Source organism: Pogoniulus pusillus, chromosome 7 (genome assembly GCF_015220805.1).
Source record: "Pogoniulus pusillus isolate bPogPus1 chromosome 7, bPogPus1.pri, whole genome shotgun sequence".
NCBI classification, from domain to species: domain Eukaryota; kingdom Metazoa; phylum Chordata; class Aves; order Piciformes; family Lybiidae; genus Pogoniulus; species Pogoniulus pusillus.
Window position 1 is genome coordinate 36,767,150 of NC_087270.1, and position 21,223 is coordinate 36,788,372.

The 21,223-nt window shown below is 45.7% G+C and overlaps 1 protein-coding gene across 20 annotated transcripts in view; it reads left to right on the forward strand.

Annotated features, from left to right (window-relative positions):
• Positions 1 to 21,223, forward strand: part of LOC135176979 (dystrobrevin beta) — a 224,099-nt gene that overhangs the window by 18,686 nt on the left and 184,190 nt on the right. For 18 of the 20 annotated variants that reach the window (XM_064146514.1, XM_064146518.1, XM_064146523.1 and 15 more), the window contains exons 3-6: positions 914 to 981; positions 4,660 to 4,740; positions 7,074 to 7,287; positions 13,876 to 13,961. In XM_064146514.1, the coding sequence (XP_064002584.1) occupies positions 915 to 981; positions 4,660 to 4,740; positions 7,074 to 7,287; positions 13,876 to 13,961 (448 nt within the window). In that variant the 5' untranslated portion in view covers position 914. Of the gene's footprint in view, positions 1 to 913; positions 982 to 4,659; positions 4,741 to 7,073; positions 7,288 to 13,875; positions 13,962 to 14,656; positions 14,693 to 21,223 lie in introns of those variants that run through there. The other 2 variants (XM_064146529.1, XM_064146531.1) reach the window with 2 other exon arrangements.

Below are 21,223 nucleotides of genomic sequence, written 5' to 3' on the forward strand. Positions count from 1 at the left end.
TGTGAAGAACTTCCTCCTAATATCCAGCCTGTACCTACCCTGGCACAACTTGAGACTGTGTCCCCTTGTTCTATTGCAATGTCAGGGGCTGGAACGGACCTTGAAAGCTCATCTGGTGCAGCACCCCCCTGCCAGAGCAGGATCAGCTACAGCAGATCACACTGCAATGCATCCAGGTGGTTCTTGAATATCTCCAGGGAGGGAGACTCCACAACCTCCCTGGGCAGCCTGTTCCAGTGCTCTGTCACCCTCAAAGGGAAAAAAATTCTTCCTCAGGCCCTCCTGGCCACAAGAGCATACTACTGACTTATGGGCATCCTTCCATCCACCACGACTCCCAAGACCTTCTGCCCTTCACTGCTCTCCATGTGTCAGTCCCCATCCTATATTGATCCATGGGATTGTTCTTTCCCAGGTGCGCAACTCTACGCTTGCTCCTGCTGAACTTCATTCAGTTTCTCCCTGCCCAACTATCCAGCCTAAGTCTCACTGAATGGCAGCACAATTCTCCAGTGTGTCAGCTGCTCCATCCAGCTTGGTGTTGTCAGCAAACCTGCTGACAGTGGTAAAGGCTGCCCAGGGAAGTGCTTGAGTCACCGTGACTGGAGGCAATCAAGAATGGCACTCTGGGACATGATTTAATGGCCGTAGTGATCTTAGGTTGGCAATTAGACTTGATGATCTTAGGAGATCTTGTGCCACTGAAAGAATTCTGTGCTTCTATGAAAGTGTTATCTCTGCTGTGAAGCAGGACTGTTACAAAGAGATACCTGTCTCTCTACTGCTTTTTTTATCAGCTCCTAAACACAATCAAACTTTTAATTGAGGGGGAAAAATATCATGTTGTTCACAGTAGGTTGCTCTTCTAACAGAAATTCTAGCACCAATGGTGTTTGCCTTTTTTTATCCTCAGAATGATTGAGGAGAGTGGGAAGAGGAGGAGGACAATGGCAGAGAAAAGACAGCTGTTCATGGAAATGAGTAAGTAAGCCGTTGCATGACGTAATGTCACTTACTCTTTAGTCAGAGCTTCACTGTGATAGTTCTGTCAGATCATTTACATCTTGTTTCCACAAGACCATTGCCTCATCTAGTGAAAAGTGTCCTGGGTTCTGGTCAGGAGGAGAATACAAGAGGTGGGTGACAGCTGCCTAAAAGTGCCTTCATTTCTAGGCTTTGTGAAGCTCCTTTTTAAAGGGAAACTTATGCCTTGCACATGGCAATATCTAAAGTGTGTGGGCAACTATTAAAATAAGTAATGACAACAGACAGGTCACCTTTTACCTTAAAAAAAACCAACAAACAACAAAACCTGCACTGTAAACACAAAACTGCACTGTAATTCTGGTGTGATTCAGAAGAAAAGCAGTTTGAGGGGTTTGGAAATTCGACTTTTGTACTCAAAAGAGACCTATAAGAAAGATGGGGACAGATTTTTTATCAGGGCCTGCTGTGACAGGACAAGGAGTGATGATTTTAAACTCAAAGAGGGAGATTTAGGCTAGATAGAAGGAAGAATATTTCATGTTGGTGGTGGAGGGACAGTGGCTCTCCTTGCCCAGAGTCATAGATACCCCATTCCTGAAACTATTTTGGGTCAGGCTGAGTGGGACTCTGAGATACTTGGTATAGTTGCATATGTTTCTGGAGGGTTGGACTAGATAACCTCTAAAGACCTCTTCCCACCCAAACCATTCTTTGACTCTTTGACCTTCTAGATTAGGGAAGGACATCCTGTAATTCCAGTTACAGACTGATGAAGGTCTGGCTTAAAACAATAGTGCTATTTGTGCTATTTTGTTGCAGGGATTCCAGAATAACATTCTTAGTGTGATGATAAGCATCTTATAATTTCAGGAACAGTTTAATTCCAGGCTGATCTATATCTGCTTCTTCCCATGTGAGACTGATCTTGGAGTGTGTTTCTCCCCACATTCCCAGCTTGAATTTATAGTCGTGTCCCTACTTGGCTTGTCCAACATATGGCACAAGGTAATTCCTGTGGTCTCCCTGCTCTGTGCCTCATCTTGTGCTCTTCCCAGCCTCTGTTCAGTTTTACATGAGCAAAAGTGACTGAACTGTGTGTGATATCCTGGATGAAATCTCATTTCTGAGGCTGAGGGAGCTGGGTTTGTTTAGTCTGGAGAAGAGAAAGCTCAGGGGTGACCTCATTGCTGTCTATAACTACCTGAAGGGAGGCAGTAGCCAGGTGGGGTTGGTCTCTTCTGCCAGGCAAGCAGCAGCAGAACAAGGGGACACAGTCTCAAGTTGTGGCAGGGGAGGTCTAGGCTGGATGTTGGGAGGAAGTTGTTGGCAGAGAGAGTGATTGGCATTGGAATGGGCTGCCCAGGGAGGTGGTGGAGTCTCTGTCCCTGGAGGTGTTGAAGCCAAGCCTGGCTGAGGCACTTAGTGCCATGGTCTGGTTGACTGGCCAGGGCTGGGTGCTATGTTGTACTGGATGATCTTGGAGGTCTCTTCCAACCTGGTTGATTCTATGATTGATTCATTAGAATCTTTAAAATTATGATAAGACTTCTACACTAGAAATGCTTTGACAAAGTGCCTCAGAGTATGACATTTGCCTTGTCACTTTTGAGCGTTGGAGTCAGCCTGGATGAGGCACTTAGTGCCATGGTCTAGTTGATTGGATAGGGCTGGGAGATAGGTTGGACTGGATGTGCTTGGAGGTCTCTTCGAAGCTGGTTGCTTCTATGATTCTGTGAAATGGCCTTGCTAGTTTGGAGTTTTGGCCAAATTGTTAAAATTACTCAGAATTCTTCTGATGATCTCTATACAAGGTGCCCTCTTTTTTTGAAACTGTGGTTCTTGCTGTTCATCATCATAGAATCAGTCAGGGTTGGAAGGGACCACAAGGATCATCTAGTTCCAACCCCCCTGCCATGGGCAGGGACACCCTACCCTAGAGCAGGATGGCCACAGCCTCATCCAACCTGGCCTAAAACACCTCCAGCAATGGGGCCTCAACCACCCTCCTGGGCAACCCATTCCAACCTCTCACCACTCTCATGCTCAACAACTTCCTCCTCACATCCAGTCTGATCAGTGACAGTGCTGGTGTGTAGACATTCTGAGCTGCCTTTCTTTGTAAGACTCTTTGGCATGTTGGTATGAGAAGATTGAGGTCTCCAAGCTTCACCTGTCCTGTAGTGGAATATTTCAGTGCAAAGTGAACACAGAAATGTTTTTCCTTCTAGGTGAGCTTCATACTCAGAGTAGATGTGCAGCGTGTAAAATCAATATAGTCAGTGACCGTTTGCTCTTGGACAACATTCAGAGAGACCTAGACAGGCTCAAGAAATGGGTCCATGAGAACCTTCTGAAGGTCAACGAGGTCATGTTCAAGGTCCTGCCCCTGGGTCAGGGCAGTCCCTAGTAGTAATTCAGGCTGGAGAATGAAGCGATGTAGAGTAGCCCTCTGAAGAAGGACTTGAGGCTGCTCATGGCTGAAAAACTGGACAGGAGCTGGCAATGTATGCTCACAGGACAGAAGCAAACTGTCTCCTGGACTGCATCCAAAGCAGCGCAGCCAGGAGGTTACGTGAGGTGATTCTGCCTCTCTGCTCTGTTCTATTTGGATCCCACCTGCAGTGCTGTGTCTGGCTCTGGGATCCTCAGCACAGGAGAGTCTCTGACTGGAGAGGGTCCAGAGGGGAATGCAACAATGATGCATCAGCACAATCCTCTTCCTTACCCACTCACCTCTTAATTCTTGCTCCTTTTGAAGATAATAGTAGAATCTTTTAGGTTAGAAAAGACCTTTAAGATCATCAAGTCCATCCATTGACCCAACACTGCCAGGTCGTCTCTAAACCATGTTCCTCAGCACCACATCTACAGGGCTTTTAAACCCCTCCAGGGATGGGGATAACCACTGCCCTGGGCAGCCTGTTCCAGGCCTTGACAACCCTGTTTGGGAAGGCCTTGTTGCTCATTTCCAACTTAAACTTACCCTGGCACAACTTGAGGCTGTTTCCTGTTGTCCTGTTGCTTGTTACCTGTGAGAAGAGACTGACTCTCACCTCACTCGAACCTCTTTGCAAGGAGTTGCAGAGAGCGAGAAAGTCTCCCCTCAGCCTTGTTTTCTCCAGGCTCAACAACTCCAGTTCCTGCAGTTGCCGCTCACAAGACTCATGCGCTCCATTGCCCTTCTTTAGACATGTTTCACTACCTCAATGTTCTTCTTGGAGTGAGGGACCCAAAACTGAACCCAGTATTTGAGGTGTGGCCTTACCGGTGTCCAGTACAGGAGGAACAATCCCTGACCTAGTCCTGCTGGCCGCACTATTGCTGATCCAAGCCAGGATGCTGTTGGCCTTCTTGGCCACCAGAGTAGCTCATGTCAGTCTCAAACTGAGGTCAATTTATAACACACTGCTGAAAATCACTTTGCTATGAGATAATGAAAAATCTTCATCACATTTGGCCTTGAACAACCTGTTGTAGTGTGAGGTGTCCCTGCCTATGGCAGGGGGATTGGAACTGGATGATCTTTGAGGTCCCTTCCAACCTAAACCATCCTATGCTTCCATTCCTATGACTAAGGTGATGTCTGTGAGGAAACATTGATACTATTTTTGAAGTCCTTCTGTCTGAATGGTGCAGAGGAAAGAAAACCAGCACCTTTTTCTTTCTTCCTAGGAGCCCAGAATTTTGATGTCATCAGACTTTCAACATACCGAACGGCCTGTAAGCTGCGCTTCGTACAGAAGAGATGTAATCGTAAGTTGTAACTACTCTTTTCATCTTCCAACATTCCTCCTGCATGCCTGATTCAAATGGGCTCCCCCTGTGAATGTGAAGTGTAGCCAGAGCAAGCTATGTTTTATCAGACAGTGATAGTTGTTAATTAAATGAACCAGAGAATAAAGATACCATTAGAAAGAGGCAGCAGTCTTCATCTGGTGCTCTTTAACATCTTCATTTTTATTCTTTAATGTTTCAAAAGTTTAAAATGCGTGGGCCAGCTCAACGTATTTCAGTTGCCTTCAGTGTTGGATGTGAGCAATCTTGAGCTATTGGAGCTTCTGTTCTATCGTGGTGCACACAAACCACCCCATAGCGAGGCACAGCTGTTGAGACTGGCGATGCAGCATGGAAGTGACTGGATCTGATTATGGTGGCACAGAAGAAATGTAGCAACATAGAGAAATCTGTGTGTTCGTACCATACTAGTCAGTGTAAGTTTTCTCATTCTCTTCTGTGCTGCTTTGACTTTGGATACCAAAGCAAGGATCGGCTCAAGGGTAAATAGATGATCCTACTCTGCGATCTGCTACCGGTGTTGAGCTGGATGTGGCAAAAAGTGGAGCAGACTGATGTATGCAGGAGGGTTCCAGTGCAGTGGAATTGGTGTGTGTCTGGTGTGGAAGAGGGCAGGACATCAGCTGAGGAAACCTGTAGAGGACATGTGTCACTTAAGCACAGCTGTCCCTGGGCTGTTGGTGTCTCAGGGCTGTGGTGACAACCCCCTGTGCCTTTTGTTTGGTGGATGGCTTCCAACTTTTTTGTCCCTGTGGAAAAGAGTTAATCCTGGGCTGTAATTCTTGCTTTTGAATAAAAAACCTCTCTGAATCGATAGAGAGATATTAAGAAATGCTGAGGCTACTGCACTGACACTTTGGGCCCAACTCTCTGATGCCATGCCTATGCCTTGAGTAACCTTTCCCATGTGTGTATGTATAGATGACTGTGCATTCATCATCTTTGGGTGCAGGTCTTATGCTTGCTGTGAAGAGGCAGCCTGGTTCTTATCATTGTGTGGTTTTTATGTGAGAAACTGTAAGATTAGTTTTATGTAAGAAGGGCCACAGAAAAGACCCAAGGGCTGAGGACAGGCTGAGAGAGTTGGGTTTTTTCAGCCTGGAGAAGAGAAGACTCTGGGAAGGCCTAATTGTGGCCTCTCAGTGCTTACAGGGACCTATCAGAAAGCTGGTAATAGACTTTTTTGGCATGACCTTTTGTGATAGGACAATGGGTGATGGTTTTAGGCTAAATGAGGAGAGATTCAGGCTAGAGAGAAGATAGAAGTTGTTTACAGTGAGAGTAGTGGGACACTAGCCCGGCTTGCGCAGACAGGTGGTAGTTGCCCCATCCCTGGAGCCATTCCAGGTGTGGTTGGATGGGGCTCTGAGCAACCTGCCGTAGTCAAAGATGTCCTGGCTGACTGCAGGGTGAGTTGGATTAGATGGCCTTTAAAGATGCCTTCCCACTCAAAACATTCTATGATTCTGTGAAATGTTAAAGCTCACACTCTTACTTCAGAGCCTTGTTTTAGAAGTTAAGGAAAGGTGTGAAGTTAGCAAGTTAAGTCTGTCCTTTGTAACTGTTGGATCACTTTCAGTTTGGAGTGGAGGATTTCCTTTGATCCTTAGATGTCTTCTCCCACTCTCATACCTACTTTTCAAGCTTGGAAACACTTAAAAATGTTATTTAGTGTGGTTCTGCAGATACTCAGTGTGGCTTTGAAAACCTTTTTCTCTACACTGTTAACACTTCTTAGATATGTGCTAAGATACAGCAGAGTAATTTGGAGGAACAATTAGTTCCTCTAATTTAGTTTAGAGTTGAAGACCTATGTTTACAAGGTGTTGTGCTCTGGACTTGGCAACTGGATCAACTGGAAATAGCTGTAGTTTAACTGGAACATCAAGTTCCTCCCTCAGTACTCAAGGACTAGTCAACGTGAGGATGTTCAAAGCTATTGTAACCAGATTGTAGTGGTTGTAGAACATGGCTGATGTGTCTTTCAGATGGAGATACCTAATAGCTGCCCTGATGATGGAAGATGACTTTAGCAAGTTCTCCTTTAGGAAGTTGCTTTCCTAGAGCACCCAGAGGTCAAAGGGTGGAATTAAAGGCATTCAAGGTGTCTGGGCACTGCTCTGTTACTTTAAACTAGCCGACAGGAGCTCCGAATATAAATACTCTATGGGTCCAAATAAGTAACTGTTCATTCCAGAATAAAAGCTAACTCAGTAAGCAGAAACAGTACCATAAAAGTAAGCTTGCATGCATTACAGAAGAGAAGTTAATTTTTTTTCCTTTATTTTTAGTTCATCTTGTTGATATCTGGAATATGATTGAAGCCTTCCGAGATAATGGCCTTAACACTTTGGATCATAACACAGAGATCAACGTGTCTCGACTAGAAACAATCATTTCATCCATCTACTACCAGCTAAACAAACGCCTTCCTTCTACTCACCAAATCAGTGTAGAGCAATCCATCAGCCTCCTCCTCAACTTCATGATAGCAGCATATGACAGGCTAGTAACTCCTCTTCAACTAATTTTCTTTTTTAGTTAGCTGAATGCAGCCAACAACTGCATGAGTCTGGCAAACTGTCCGCATGCTGTGTCTGAAATCGCGTGCCGCAGCCGCGCGCTTGTGTTGAGTGTTGTGCTAGAGATGTACACTGCCGCAGCAGCAGGGCGTGCTCTCCAAACCTGCTTTCTTAAGGAAGGTGGGTTAGTGCCCTCTGTAAGTGGCAGGCTGCTGTGTGCAGTGTGTCTCACCTGAAGATGAAGTGAAACGGTGCTCTACAGGCTGTGGTAGAACGTTAATGTTAACCTCTAGGTGGTGTAGCGCTGCTGTGAAACAGTGCGAAGTGTTTTGCTAACTCTTGATCCACAAGACCATTCTGTAATGCAACTTCTATCCCATTCTAACATGCTGTGACCCCATAAAGGCTAATTCTCATTCCTAGACTGGAAGAAGCTTGATTGCTCGTTCAGGAGACTGTCCAGGCAGTTCCTTTTGCTCACCTCTATGAGCTTCTTGTGTAGCCTCTTTCTTCAGGGTTTGGTGAGCTTATCTTCTTAAGTAGGTGTGTCTGTGTGGGTTCTCTGAGTAGCAACTGCTAATCTTTCACTGTGATTTAGCACTTCTTTTTGTCCTCCCTTTTTCACGTCAGATACTGTTTCAGTCTTATCTTTATTCTGCTTTTCCCCTCTCCTAGCAGTTTGTTTCAGTCTTACCTTTCTTCTGCATTTGCCCTCTCCTAGCAATAGAGGACTGCTTGCGGCCAGGATACTGTCACAGGCTTTTAGCTAAGAATTTGCAACAGTCAATATACCAAAGAGTCGCTCTGCTTATAATGTCCAGGCTTTGATCCTTTCTTAACCTTATCATCACCAAAAAAGACCCCAAAAGTCAAAGACTTCAGAACAATTCCTGTCTTGCTGAGGACAGATTCAAACAACCCAAAGCTCGGAGCAGGAGGACAGCTATGACAGCAGAATCAACTGTGTATTTTGCTGTTCAGTTGTGATTTGGTTCTAGTTGTGAAACAAGTTGTAAGGTTTTTAGCTGATGGGTTTAATTATTCTGAGACAGGTCACAGTAGAAAACATAGAATTTAAAAATAGAAATGGTTGTGATTTAGGGAACTGGCTCAAAGGATTGAGGCTTTGGTCAGAGATAGGTTTTTCTGCCCCCAGCTCTGCAAGCTGTGCCTCTTGTGGAACTCAAGCAGCGGGCTGGATCCCAGCACAGTGTGACAGATTCCCTTCAGCTCCCTCTGCCTAGCATTTAGGATCAAGACAGAAGCTGGGGTGCTGCGCTGCTGCATGGAGCAGTGGGAGAACCAAGAGTAAAAGGAGAGGTAGGCTGAGGCTCCCTCTTCAGGAGTTCATCAGTGTGGCCTACAACACCGAAGCACAAGTCTAGACTGAGTGGAGGATGTTTAGAGAGCAGCCCTTCGGAGAAGGACTTGAGGTGCTGGTGAGTGAAAAGCTGGACAGGAGCTGACAAAGTGCCCTCACAGCACAGAAGCCAACTGCATCCTGGGCAGTGTGGCTAGTGGGTGGAGAGAGGGGATTCTGCCCCTCTGGTGAGACCTCACCTGTAGTGCTGTGTCTAGTTCTGGAGCCCCCAACACAAGAAGGGCATGAAACTGCTAGAGCAGGTCCAGAGGAGGGCCACAAAGGTGATCCGATGGCTGGAGCACTTCTCTTGTGAAGACAGGCTGAAAGACTTGGTGTTGTGGATCCAGGAGAAGACATGATTCTAGGGAGGCCTTATAGCAGCCTTTTAAGTACCTAAAGGGGACCTACAGAATAGCTGGAGAGAGACTTTTTGCAAAGTTGTGTAGTGACAGAATGAGAGATAATGGCTTTAAACTGAAAGAAACTAGGTTGTAGCCAGGTGGAGTTGGTCTCTTCTCCCAGGCAACCTGCAATAGAACAAGGGGACACAGTCTCAAGTTGTGCTGGGGGAGGTCTAGTCTGGATATTAGTAGGAAATTGGGAGAGAGAGTGATTGGCATTGGAATGGGCTGCCCAGGGAGGTGGTGGAGTCTCTGTGCCTGGAGGTGTTGAAGCCAAGCCTGGCTGAGGCACTTAGTGCCATGGTCTGGTTGCTTGGGCAGGGCTGGGTGCTAGGTTGGACTGGATGAGCTTGGAGGTCTCTTCCAACCTGATTGGTTCTATGTTTTATATTAGGCATTGGAAATACATTCTTCCCCATGAGGGTGATGAGGCACTGGAACAGGTTGCCCAGAGAATTTGTGGAGGCTCCAACCCTGAAAGTGTTTCAAGGTCAGGTTGGATGGAGCTTAGAGGAGTGTGGTCTAGCAGGAGTTGTCCAAGACTCTGATGGGAGAGTTGAAACTAGATGACCTTTAAAATCCCTTCCAACCCAAATTATACTTTATGTTTTAAAAAGAACTATAAAAGAACTATAGAGCTGGAACTGTATCACCAGGGCAGCAGTGTGGTTGTTGGGGTGAATATAGCAAGGTAACTTCTTACAGCATGGTGCTGGTGGTAACATCACAAAGTCATTGGCTTTGCACCAAGCAGGGACAGGAATCAAAAGTCTTTCACCAGCACCTTCCCCATGATAGTATTTCAGTCAGAGCTTAGCTTAGAGCACAGAGAACACTTCACTGGGACCCACAGAATGACACTGCTCACAGTGGTACAGAAATGATGGTTCCTGCTGCATCCACAGTGAGCTGTAAGGAGGAGCTGTGCTGTTGTTTGCTTCTTTCTCCCACAGAGCTTTGGGACAGTTTGTTCCTGGTCTATTTTTCCCAGTATCCTCTCATGCTTTCTGAAGTCCTTAACTCATTACTGGCAGCTCAGGCTCATCCCCTGAGCCTCTCTGGCTGTTTGATAGCAGTCAGGTTTTGATTTCATCGTTCCTAGGTATCACATTTTTCTTGATTGGATAGGGCTGGGTGCTAGGTTGGACTGGATGATCTTGGAGGTCTCTTCCAACGTGGTTGATTCTATGATTTTATTTCACAGTGGGTGAACAACTTTTTAATTCAAATTAAATTATCAAACCACACTGTATGCTGGGAACAAAGTAGTGTGTTATAAGGAGGAGGGAGAGTATGACTAACTGTGAAGGGTTAGGGCTGGGCTGGCCTCCAGATGGGTGACAGATGCTCTCTATGATACTCCTTTCCCTTCCCAAAGGGAAGAGAAAGACAATAAGGGAGAAAGGTTTATGGCTTGGAAAAGAAAACTAGATCAGCTCTAATGAATAGAATAACAATAAAATGAAATAGATAGAAATGGATACAAACCAATACTGAGCTCAGGCCCCTGATGGCAATGATGTCACCATTAGCACTGATGCTGTAGGCAGGCACTGGAGAAGTCCCAGACTGGACTCAGCAACTGGATTCTGCAACTGGATTCAAGAACATGCAAATCAGGGTCAAGGGCAGAATGAACAGAGTCCTTCTCAGACAGTGACTATTGAAGAAGAGGCTTGACCCTTGTGGTCCCTCAACCTTACACTGAAAATGATGTCCATGGAATAAAATCCTTTGTTGATCAGTTTAGGGTCACCTGTCCTGTCCCTCCAGGTGTCACCTCTCACTGCACCCCCAATCTTTACAATTCTATGGACACGGCACACAAGATTTAGGAGTGACCTTGGGTTGCTTAGCAAGCACAAATAAGAGCCTGTCTGCACCCCAATCCTTGGCAATAACTCTAAACATCAACATTATTACTCCTAGAAGCAGATGCTGTATGCAAAAACATGCTAGTAACAGCAGAAATTGCTGTCACTCAGAAAAGACTCAGCTGGGAAGTCAAATCACTGAACAGAATTAGTTCTGCTCTAGCTCAAACCAGGACAACAGCAAGCAAGAGAGTGAGTTGGTGAGCATCATGGAGTGATGCCATTAGGAGGAACCTTGTGATCAGCAGAGCAGAGCTGGAAGGAACTCACTTAAAGCAGATGCATAGGTGTAAGGAGGTGCTTTCAGACCAGTGTTGTGCAGAAGGCTCCCCTGCCATTGCTGGGCAATCAGCCTGACCAGGTGTCTCTGAGACACTGCTGCATGCAGCATGGGGAAAACCAGATCTGATTCTTCTAGAGAGGGCATGATAGGAGAGCTGACACAACTGGAGTGCTGCAACAGGCTCTTTAAGAGGAACAGAGCAGGAGGGCAAGTTGTCTTTTCTGTGAGACAGTGGCTGGAGTGCATGGCTCTCTGCCTGGGGATGGATGGTGAGCCAGCTGGGAGCTTGAGTCAGGATTAGTGGGCAGGCTGATATGAACATCACTGCTGTCAGTGTCTGCTGCAGACCACCTGGTTTGGAAAATGTACAGGATGAGGCTTTCTTAAGGCAACTGGAAGAAGCTTTCTGGATGAAAGACAAACTCCCCCAAGTTCTCTTTCAAAGCCTGAGAACTCCTGATGGTTCCGGGATTTCAAAATCATGCTGAAGATTCTGCCCCTTTTCTGTTTGATAGGGAATTCAGCAGACTGAATAGAAATGGGGTAGAAAGACAGGAAGAGAAGATACTGAAAGTTACATTTCTGCCAGACTGCAGGAGAAAGAGTTTTGGGTTTTCTCTTGATTAATAAACAGAAGGTCAGCAGAAGCAGTCCTGATATCTGAAGGCACCATAGAATAACTTGCAAGGGTAAGTGTGTGTCACGTGAGGAGATACTGATGGGTTTAGTCACTTGAGATTTTTCTTCTAGAAATTAAATCAAAGCTGAACTCTCTGGGGAGAAAATTACCTATTGAAAAGAAAAGAGAAAGTGAGACTGAGAGTCCAAGTTAAGAATCAGCTGAAAAGATTTGTTTAGATAGAAGTGGAGGTCAAGGCTTGCAGGCCATGAATTTTTGAGGCAACTGTTTTGAGATGTGCTCAAATCTTATTTATTTTTCCACACTTACCCTTTGAGAAAGCTGCTTAAGAGAGAAGACAGAAAAGGGGAGAGCTGAAATCTTTACCTTTTCCTAACCTTTATATAACTTGAAATAAGTGTCTAATGTGTTTCATTTTCTTCCTTTGTTTAGCTTCTTCAAAGAGAGGGTCACAGGTAAAGTGATGGCCTTTGGATTGCCATTCCTCTTCAGAGATATTGCTGAAGCTATAGCTCTAGGAGAGGTTGCCTCTCTTCTGTGGAAGGAACATTTGAAAGTTACTCTGGCTGTGTGTTAGAGAAATAGCAGCTTATACTTCAAGTACTCTTAGGTTAGGAGCCTTCCCCTCACCATGGAGTTGCTAACAGAAGATGATACTTAGAATCCTAGGATCAACCAGGTTAGAAGGGACCTCCAAGATCATAGAATCAACCAGGTTGGAAGAGACCTCCAAGATCATCCAGTTCAACCTAGCACCCAGCCCTGTCCAGTCAACTAGACCATGGCACTAAGTAACTCATCCAGGCTTTTCTTGAACACCTCCAGGCACGGTGACTCCATCACCTCCCTGGACAGCCCATTCCAGTGCCAAGCACTCTCTCTGCCAACAGCTTCCTCCTAACATCCAGCCTAGACCTCCCCTGCCACAACTTGAGACTGTGTCCCCTTGTTCTGTTGCTGCTTGCCTGGCAGAAGAGACCAACCCCACCTGGCTACAGCCTCCCTTCAGGTAGATGTAGACAGCAATGAGGTCACCCCTGAGCCTTCTCTTCTCCAGGCTAAACAACTCCAGCTCTTTCAGCCTCTCCTCATAGGATTTGTGTTCCAGAATGTTCATCATATATCAGAGGTTCTCTGACTCCTTTGTCACTGTGACAGGCAGAGGAATTCAAGAGAGAGAGGGGCAGGGTGTGTGTGCCTTCTGCCCAGCACTAAGCTGGAGAAACTGACCACCATCAGCGGTGCTGTGCTTTAACCCAGCAAGCCTTCTTCTGCATTCCTGGAGACTTAATTCCCTCATAATTTCATCCTTATCTTTCTTTCTGGTAAGAGGAATAATACACGTAGCTGTTTCTACATCTCATGCTCTGCTGAATGGCCTTCTTCATGCTTCCCATAGAGACAAATTCATTTCCTCTTGAAAAGAATTCCCTAGTGTGCCATCTGTTCTGATAGCAGAGCAGCTTTATTAACTTAAATTGGAATAAAACATTGTTCATATCACTCCTGCTCTATGTGACATATTCAGGGCATCAAACAGCTTCTCCTTTAGCCATCAATCACTGAACTCTTTGTAGAATGAAATGTATATCTGAGCATCAGAGCTTCTTAAATCAAGGAGTAAGAATTTATAGCGACTAACAAAGGGTAGCAGAGGTAAAAATGAGATTTCTTTTACAGTGAACAAATGGGGTTTAATGGAGAAATTTCATTAGCATGTTACTTTATTTTCTAGGACAGTGATGGGATGAAGGAGGCAAATGTAGTCTCTTTATCTGTGCATTTGTCATAGTTCTGCAAGGAAATTTGATGTGTGATGAGACACTTGTTAACTCTACCAATGTATCAGAAGTGCTGTTAGTGTTGTCACTGGTTTAATCTTACATAAAATAGCCTTTGGCAGATTTTAGTAGTTAATGGAGGGCATTTCCTTCCTAGGCCTCAAGTGGTTTTGTTACTTCTCTTTCCATGTAGCAATTACTTACCATGTAATTTTTTCTTTCCCCACAGTGAGGGCCATGGGAAGCTGACAGTGTTTTCAGTGAAAGCTATGTTAGCAACAATGTGTGGTGGTAAAATCCTGGACAAATTGAGATGTAAGTACTTTCAGCTCATGAAATACTTTAGCTTCACAGAATCACAGACACATTCAGGTTGGATAAGCCCCTCAGCATCACCAAATACAACCAATAGCACTACTCTACAAGGTTCACCCTAAACCATAGCCCCAAGCACTGCATCCAAGGGATTTTTAAACACACCCAGGGCTGGTGCCTCAGCCACCAACCTGGGCAGCTCATTCCAATGCCTGACCACTATTTCCCTGAATATTTTTTTCCTAATGTCCAATCTAAACCTACACTCTCGCAGCTTGAGGGGGGTGATCTTATTACTGTCTACAACTACCTGAAGGGGCATTGTAGCCAGGTGGGGGGTGGCCTCTTCTCCCAGGTAACCAGCAATAGAACAAGGGGACACAGTCTCAAGTTGTGCCAGGGTAGGTATAGGCTGGATATTAGGAGGAAGTTCTTCACAGAGAGAGTGATTGGCATTGGAATGGGCTGCCCAGGGAGGTGGTGGAGGCACCGTCCCTGGGGGTCTTCAAGAAAAGACTGGATGAGGCACTTAGTGCCATGGTCTGGTTGATTGGTTAGGGCAGGGTGCTAGGTTGGACTGGATGATCTTGGAGGTCTCTTCCAACCTGGCTGATTCTATGATTCTATGATTGAGGCCATTCCTTCTTGTTCTTCTACTAATTACCTGTGAGGTAATTAGTGAGGTATGTTAGCAACAATGTGTAGTGGTAAAATCCTGGACAAATTGAGATATAAGTACTTTCAGCTCATGGAATAGTTAGCTTCTCAGAATGACAGACACATTTAGGTTGGATAAGCCCCTCAGCATCACCAAATCCAACCCATAGCACTACTCTACAAGGTTCACCCTAAACCATAGCCCCAGGCACCACATCCAAGTGACTTCTAAACACATCCAGGGTTGGTGCTTCAGCCACCTCCCTGGACAGCTCATTCCAATGCCTGACCACTTTTTTCCCTGAATATTTTTTTCCTAATGTCCAATCTAAACCTACCCATTTGCAGCTTGAGGCCATGCCCTTTTGTTCTACTACTGATTACCTGTGAGAAGAGACCAGCACCAACCTCCTGACAATTTCCTTTCAGGTAGCTGCAGACAGCCATGAGATCTCCCTTCAGCCTCCTCTGTTTCAAACTAAACAGCTCCTTCAGTTGCTCCTCATAAGGTTTATTCTCTGTGTTTTACTGTGTTAAGTTCTGAAAGCTGACTTTTTTATTTAGCCATTTTTATACTGAAATGGAGCTTGCTCTGTTCATGTTTTTGTCACCCATGTCATCTGCTGTCCATAAACCAGACTGATGTTGTCACTTAGACTTCACAAGTGCACCTGTTTATTTTTCAATACTTAGGTGCTTCTTCAGATGTAAAACTTCAGGTGTGATTTTGCTGGTAGTGTCAAACTTGTTGGTATCTCTTTTAGTTTGAGGATGTTGTGGGGGGCCCACTTGCTGCATAAGGATTTGGCTGGGTAATCACACTCAGAAAGTTGTGGTCAATGGCTCAACGTCCAAATGGAGACCAGTGACAAGTGGTCAGTACTGGGCCCAGTGCTGCTGAACACCTCTGTCAGCGATATGACAGTGGGACTGAACACACCCTCAGCAGCTTTGCAGATGACACCAAACTGTGTGGCCTAATTGTCACACTGGACGGAAGGGATGCCATTCAGAGGGACCTGGACAGGCTTGAGAGGTGGGCCCATGCCAACTTCCTGAAGTTCAGCAGCATCAAGTGCAAGGTCCTGTATCTGGGTTGGGGCAATCAAATCAAGGCTGGGCAGAGAATGGCTTGAGAGCAGTCCTGAAGAGAAGGACTTGGGGGTTGTCAGTCGATGACAAACAGCATGAGCTAGCAGTGTGCACTTGCAGCCCAGAAGGCAAACCATATCTTGGACTGCATCAAAAGAGGTGTGGCCATCAGGATGAGGGAGGTGATTCTCCCCCTTTACTCCACTCTTGTGAGACCCTACCTGCAGTCATTCAGCTCTGGGTACCCCAACAAAAGAAGGACATGGAACTGTTGGAGTGGGTTCAGCAAAGGGCCATGAAGATGATCTGATGGCTGGAGCACCACTCCTGTGGGCACAGGCTGCAAGAGTTGGGGCTCTTCAGCCTGGAGAAGAGAAGGGTCCAGAGACACCTTCCAATGGCCTTCTAGTACCCATTGAAGGCCTACAAGAAAGCTGGGGAGAGACTTTTTACAGGGGCTTGTAGTGATAGGACCAGAGGGAATGAACTGGAAAAGAGGAAATTCAGACTGGATATTAGGAAGAAATTCTTCACAGTGAGGGTGGTGAGACACTGCAACAGGTTGCCCATGAATGCCCTTTCCCTGAATGTGTTTGAGGTCAGGTTGAACAGGACCTTGAGCAACATGTTCTAGTGAAAGGTGTCCCTGCTTAAGGCAGGGGGGGTTGAACTAGATGGTCTTTAAGATCCCTTCCAGTCAAAACCATTCTATGATTCTGCTTCATCTGAGGCACCCCTTCCAGCTTCTCTTTCTGTAATTACAGTCTCTACTTTCTTATTTGTCTTTTAATCAGTCTTACTTTGTTGGGGGTTGTTGCTTGTTTCTGTGGTTTTATTTTTGTTGTTGTTTTGGGTTTCTTTTTCTTCCATGAACCTTCTGCTGTAGAGAATCAATGATATCACAGAATAGTTTGGATAGGAAGAGATCTTTAGAAGTCATCTAGTCCAGCACCTTTGCAGTCAGCAGGGACACCTTCAACTAGTACACTCTGCTCAAAGGCCTGTCCAGCCTGACCTGGAATGTTGCCAGGGATGGGGCAATTATCAACTATTCGTACACCCTGGGCCAGTGTTTCACCACCCTCACTATAAAACCAATACTCTTCCTCCTGCATAGTTGAATCTCTTCTCTTTTAGTTTGAAACCATCATCCCTTGTCCTGTCACAACAGGCCCTGCTTTAGCACATCTGGGCTGGTTTTAATCCTGTGTTAAAAGTCAATACCTTCTCCTCGCCTTCTCAGTGTGTGACTTACACACATTTGATCTTTTGGGTCTAATTCTTATGACAGGATGTTAACTGTTGACCACACCTATGTAAAACTTGGGCTTGGTGAGGGTTTTTTTGTTGTCCTGTCAGGTATAATAATCTCACAAGTCAACTGAGAAAGAAAAAGATGCATGCTGATTTGCAGCTGCTTTGTATGGCTGTGGCACTGCGTTCACTTGCACCATGTGGTGTGAACAGTGTCACTTCTGCGTGCTTCTGTCCCCTTATCACAGGATGTTAGGGGTTGGAAGGGACCCAAGGAGATCATCCAGTCCACCCCCCCTGCCAGAGCAGGACCACACAATCTAGCACAGATCACACAGGAACTCATCCAGACAGGCCTGGAAAGTCTCCAGAGAAGGAGACTCCACAACTTCTCTGGGGAGCCTGTTCCAGTGCTCTGTGACCCTTACACCCCCTTGTGTTGAGGTGGAATTTCTTTTGCTGCAACTTTCACCCATTGCTCCTTGTCCTATCCCAGAGAGCAGTGAGCAGAGCCTGTCCCCGCTCTCCTGACCCCCAGTCCTCAGATGTTTATGAACATTGATTAAATCCCCTCTCAGTCTTCTCTGTGTGCTTCTTTATGTGCTTCTCGTGGTCTCTGCTCAGTTGGAGAGAAGTTAAAGACTTGAACTGCCTCACTATTAACCTCTAGAATGTTCACAGTGCTGTATGTGAGACTAGACACAGAGGCTGAGACTTTGGTGAGAGATTAGCAAAATTGTCCAGAAGAAGTGGATTTTGGCTACTTTGGAGTTGAGATTTTAGGAGTTTAGGAAATGTGTGCAGAAGGGAAAAGCTTTCTCTAAACCTGGATAGAATTAGGCTGTTGACCTCTCAGACTAGGTCATAGGAGAGCTTTCTGTGAAGTAAGTGTGGGTGAAAAACTGGGGCATCAGGGTCTTGTAAAGCTCCTGAGGGCAGAGAAAAGAAGTAATGTGTTGTGTCCTTAAACTAAGTTTCCAAGTATCACCAGAACTCAAGTAATAGAATAACTAAACTGTTAACTGTTGGTTATTTGTCTGTCTGAGACAAAGGAATGGGAAGCAGAGAATGCCCTGTAAAGTTTGGGAGGGGAGATGTGGGGAGCTGCAGGCTTCCCTCACTCTGGGAAAGCTGTTAACAAAACCAGAACAGAAGCAGTTGGCATGTGGATACATGAGATTTTATTGTGTGGGGAGATGACTTCTGTGAAAGGATGCCCTGTGAAACCATAGCAATTCATTAAAGGAAGGGGAAAGAAAAAGTCTTCAAAGTCTTCTGGCTGACACAGACAAGTCTGAGTAACCATGAAGTAAAATGGTAGGTGAAACTCAGTGTATTTGTCAAGTGGTGCATGCTGGAGGGGTATAATCCTGACATGGTGCATGGAAAGGTGAGTTAAGGAGGCAGCTGTTGCTCAGGTGAGAGCTTTTGGAGCTGTACTTCTGTGCAGATGTTGCTGCTTTGTTTCATAATAGCTAAAAACCACAGAATCATAGAATGGTCCAAGCTGGAAGGGACCTCCAAAGGTCATCTAGCCAAACTTCTTCAGTCAGCAGGGACATCCTCAACTAGACCAGTTTGTCCAGAGGCCCATTAAGCTTCAATTTGAATATCTCAACCACCTCTCTGGGCAACAACCATGTAGAACTGTAGAATTGTTTCAGTTGGGAAAGACCTTTAAGATAGAATCACAGAATCACCAGGCTGGAAAAAGCCTCAAGGTCATCAAGTCCAACCATAACCAAACATCTCCTTGTACAGAGATGCCACTGCCATTGATCACTGAGTCTGAGCAGTGGTTTTTCATGTTCTTTTCCCTTTTACTCTCTCTGCTTTAAAAAAAGTGAGTGTTTATAGTGTGGCAACACTGAACTGAAATTGTGTATGAGAGCTAAAGTATAACTCCTCATCATTAGGGAGCTGCTATCATATGCCTGTTCTGATCCTGAGGTGAGCTCTTGAGAAGAGGCACTGTCAGCCTCTGTTTCATTTGAGGGTTTGTCTTTGAGGGTTATTTACTACCCTCTAAAGAGCAGGTGACTGAGTAATCATAGAATCAACCAGGTCGGAAGAGACTTCCAAGATCAGCCAGTCCAACCTAGCACCCAGCCCTGGCCAGTCAACCAGACCATGGCACTAAGTGCCTCAGCCAGGATTTGCTTCAACACCTCCAAGGACAGCGACTCCACCTCCCTGGGCAGCCCATTCCAATGCCAATCACTCTCTCTGACAACAACTTCCTCCTAACATCCAGCCTAGACCTCCCCTGCCACAACTTGACACTCTGTCCCCTTGTTCTGTTGCTGATTGCCTGGGAGAATTAGGACTCAATGATCTAATGATTGGACTTAATGATCTTAAAGGTGTTTTCCAGCCTAAACAATCCTGTGGGTCTATGCAAATATTAGGCCAGCTGCACAGACATAAAGCAGAAGTATCTTGGGATCAAAAAGTCTCTTTAGAAAAGGCAAATCCCTCAAAGAGGAAAACTAGGTCCCTGAGATAACTGCAGAGTCAGAGTCTTCCATAAAGGAAAATTTCTCTAATAAAAGTGCTAATATTAGTAACACCTGAACATTCCCCAAGATGTGACAGATAGCAGAATTCTTCACTGAACAGCCAAGGAGTTGTCTGTGAGGTTACTGAAGACACTGTCAGTAATGAAACATCAAACAGGATTGTGGTGACAAAATAAGCTTCAATTTAGTGATCAAAACTAGGTCCGTGGGAAAAAAAGACTGTTTCAGAAAGGCTTCTTTTGGGTAAACCAGAGAAATTATTGCAGTGATCTTCTGAATGAAAGAGCTGGTGAAGAAGTCTGCAATACCCAAGTTAAGGGTGATAAGGAGATCTCATTGCTGTCTACAGCTACCTGAAGGGAGGCTGTAGCCAGGTGGGGTTGGTCTCTTCTGCCAGGCAAGCAGCAACAGAACAAGGGGACAGTGTCAAGCTGTGCCAGGGGAGGTCTGGGCTGGATGTTAGGAGGAAGTTGTTGTCAGAGAGAGTGATTGGCATTGGAATGGGCTGCCCAGGGAGGTGGTGGAGTCTCTGTGCCTGGAGGTGTTGAAGCCAAGGCTGGCTGAGGCACTTAGTGCCATGGTCTGGTTGCTTGGGCAGGGCTGGGTGCTAGGTTGGAGTGGATGATCTTGGAGGTCTCTTTCAACCTGGCTGATTCTATGATCATGACTGGAACATGACAGCACTTGTATTAAATTCAACAAGGGCAAGTATAGGGTCCTGCCCCTAGGGAGGAATAATCTCCTGCTCCAAGACAGGTTAGGGGTTGAACTGCTGAATGGCAGCTCTGTGGAGAAGGACCTAGCAGTCCTGGGGGACAGGTTCCCTCTGAGCCAGCTATATGCTCTCATGGCAGAGAAGGCCAATGCCCTCCAGGGGGCATTCAGAAGAATAATGACCAGCAGGTCTGCTCTGCTCTAAGGAGACCACATCCGAAGTTCTGGATCCAGGTCCTTCCTCTGAGGGTGCTGGAGGCCTGGTCCCAGCTGCCCAGAGAGGTTGTGGAGTCTTCTTCTCTGGAGAGATTCTAAACTCTCTTGGACAAATTCCTGGGCAATCTGCTGTGGGTGACCCTGCTTTAGCAGAAGGGTTGGATTAGATGATCTCCAGAGGTCCCTTCCAACCTCCACCATCCTGGGATTTTGGGATTCTGTGATTCTGTATTTAAAAATGGACAGAACTCTTCTGGGTATATGCAGTCTATTAACCTGAAGAGTATGCAAGATTTAAATGATTTTGAAATGAAAGTAATTAAAGCTGTGAAAATGAAGATGAGAAAATAGAACCTACATCTTGCACTCATAAAAAAGTGGGTTTATAACCAAAGGAAAGATGAACTCATTTCTGCAGGGGACTTACACACTGGTAATTAGCAGTTAAACTGGGGAAGGTAAAGATTAATAGGATATCATTACCTGGGGGTGCTGGTAGATAGCAACTGAAGATGAGCCAGCAGTGTGCCCAGGTGACCAAGAGAGCCAGTGGCATCCTGACCTGGCTCAGGAACAGTGTGGCCAGTAGGACAAGGGAGGTTATTCTTCCCCTGTGCTCAGCACTGCTCAGGCCACACCTTGAGTGCTGTGTCCAGTTCTGGGCTCCTCAATTCAAGAGAGATGTTGAGATACTGGAAGGTGTCCAATGAAGGGTAGATGAAGCTGCATTGCTTGTGTGTCTTAGACTCAGAGGGGGAGGTCATTGCATCCGAATTCCTGACTGCTCTACTTTTGATGCTCTCTTCTAAT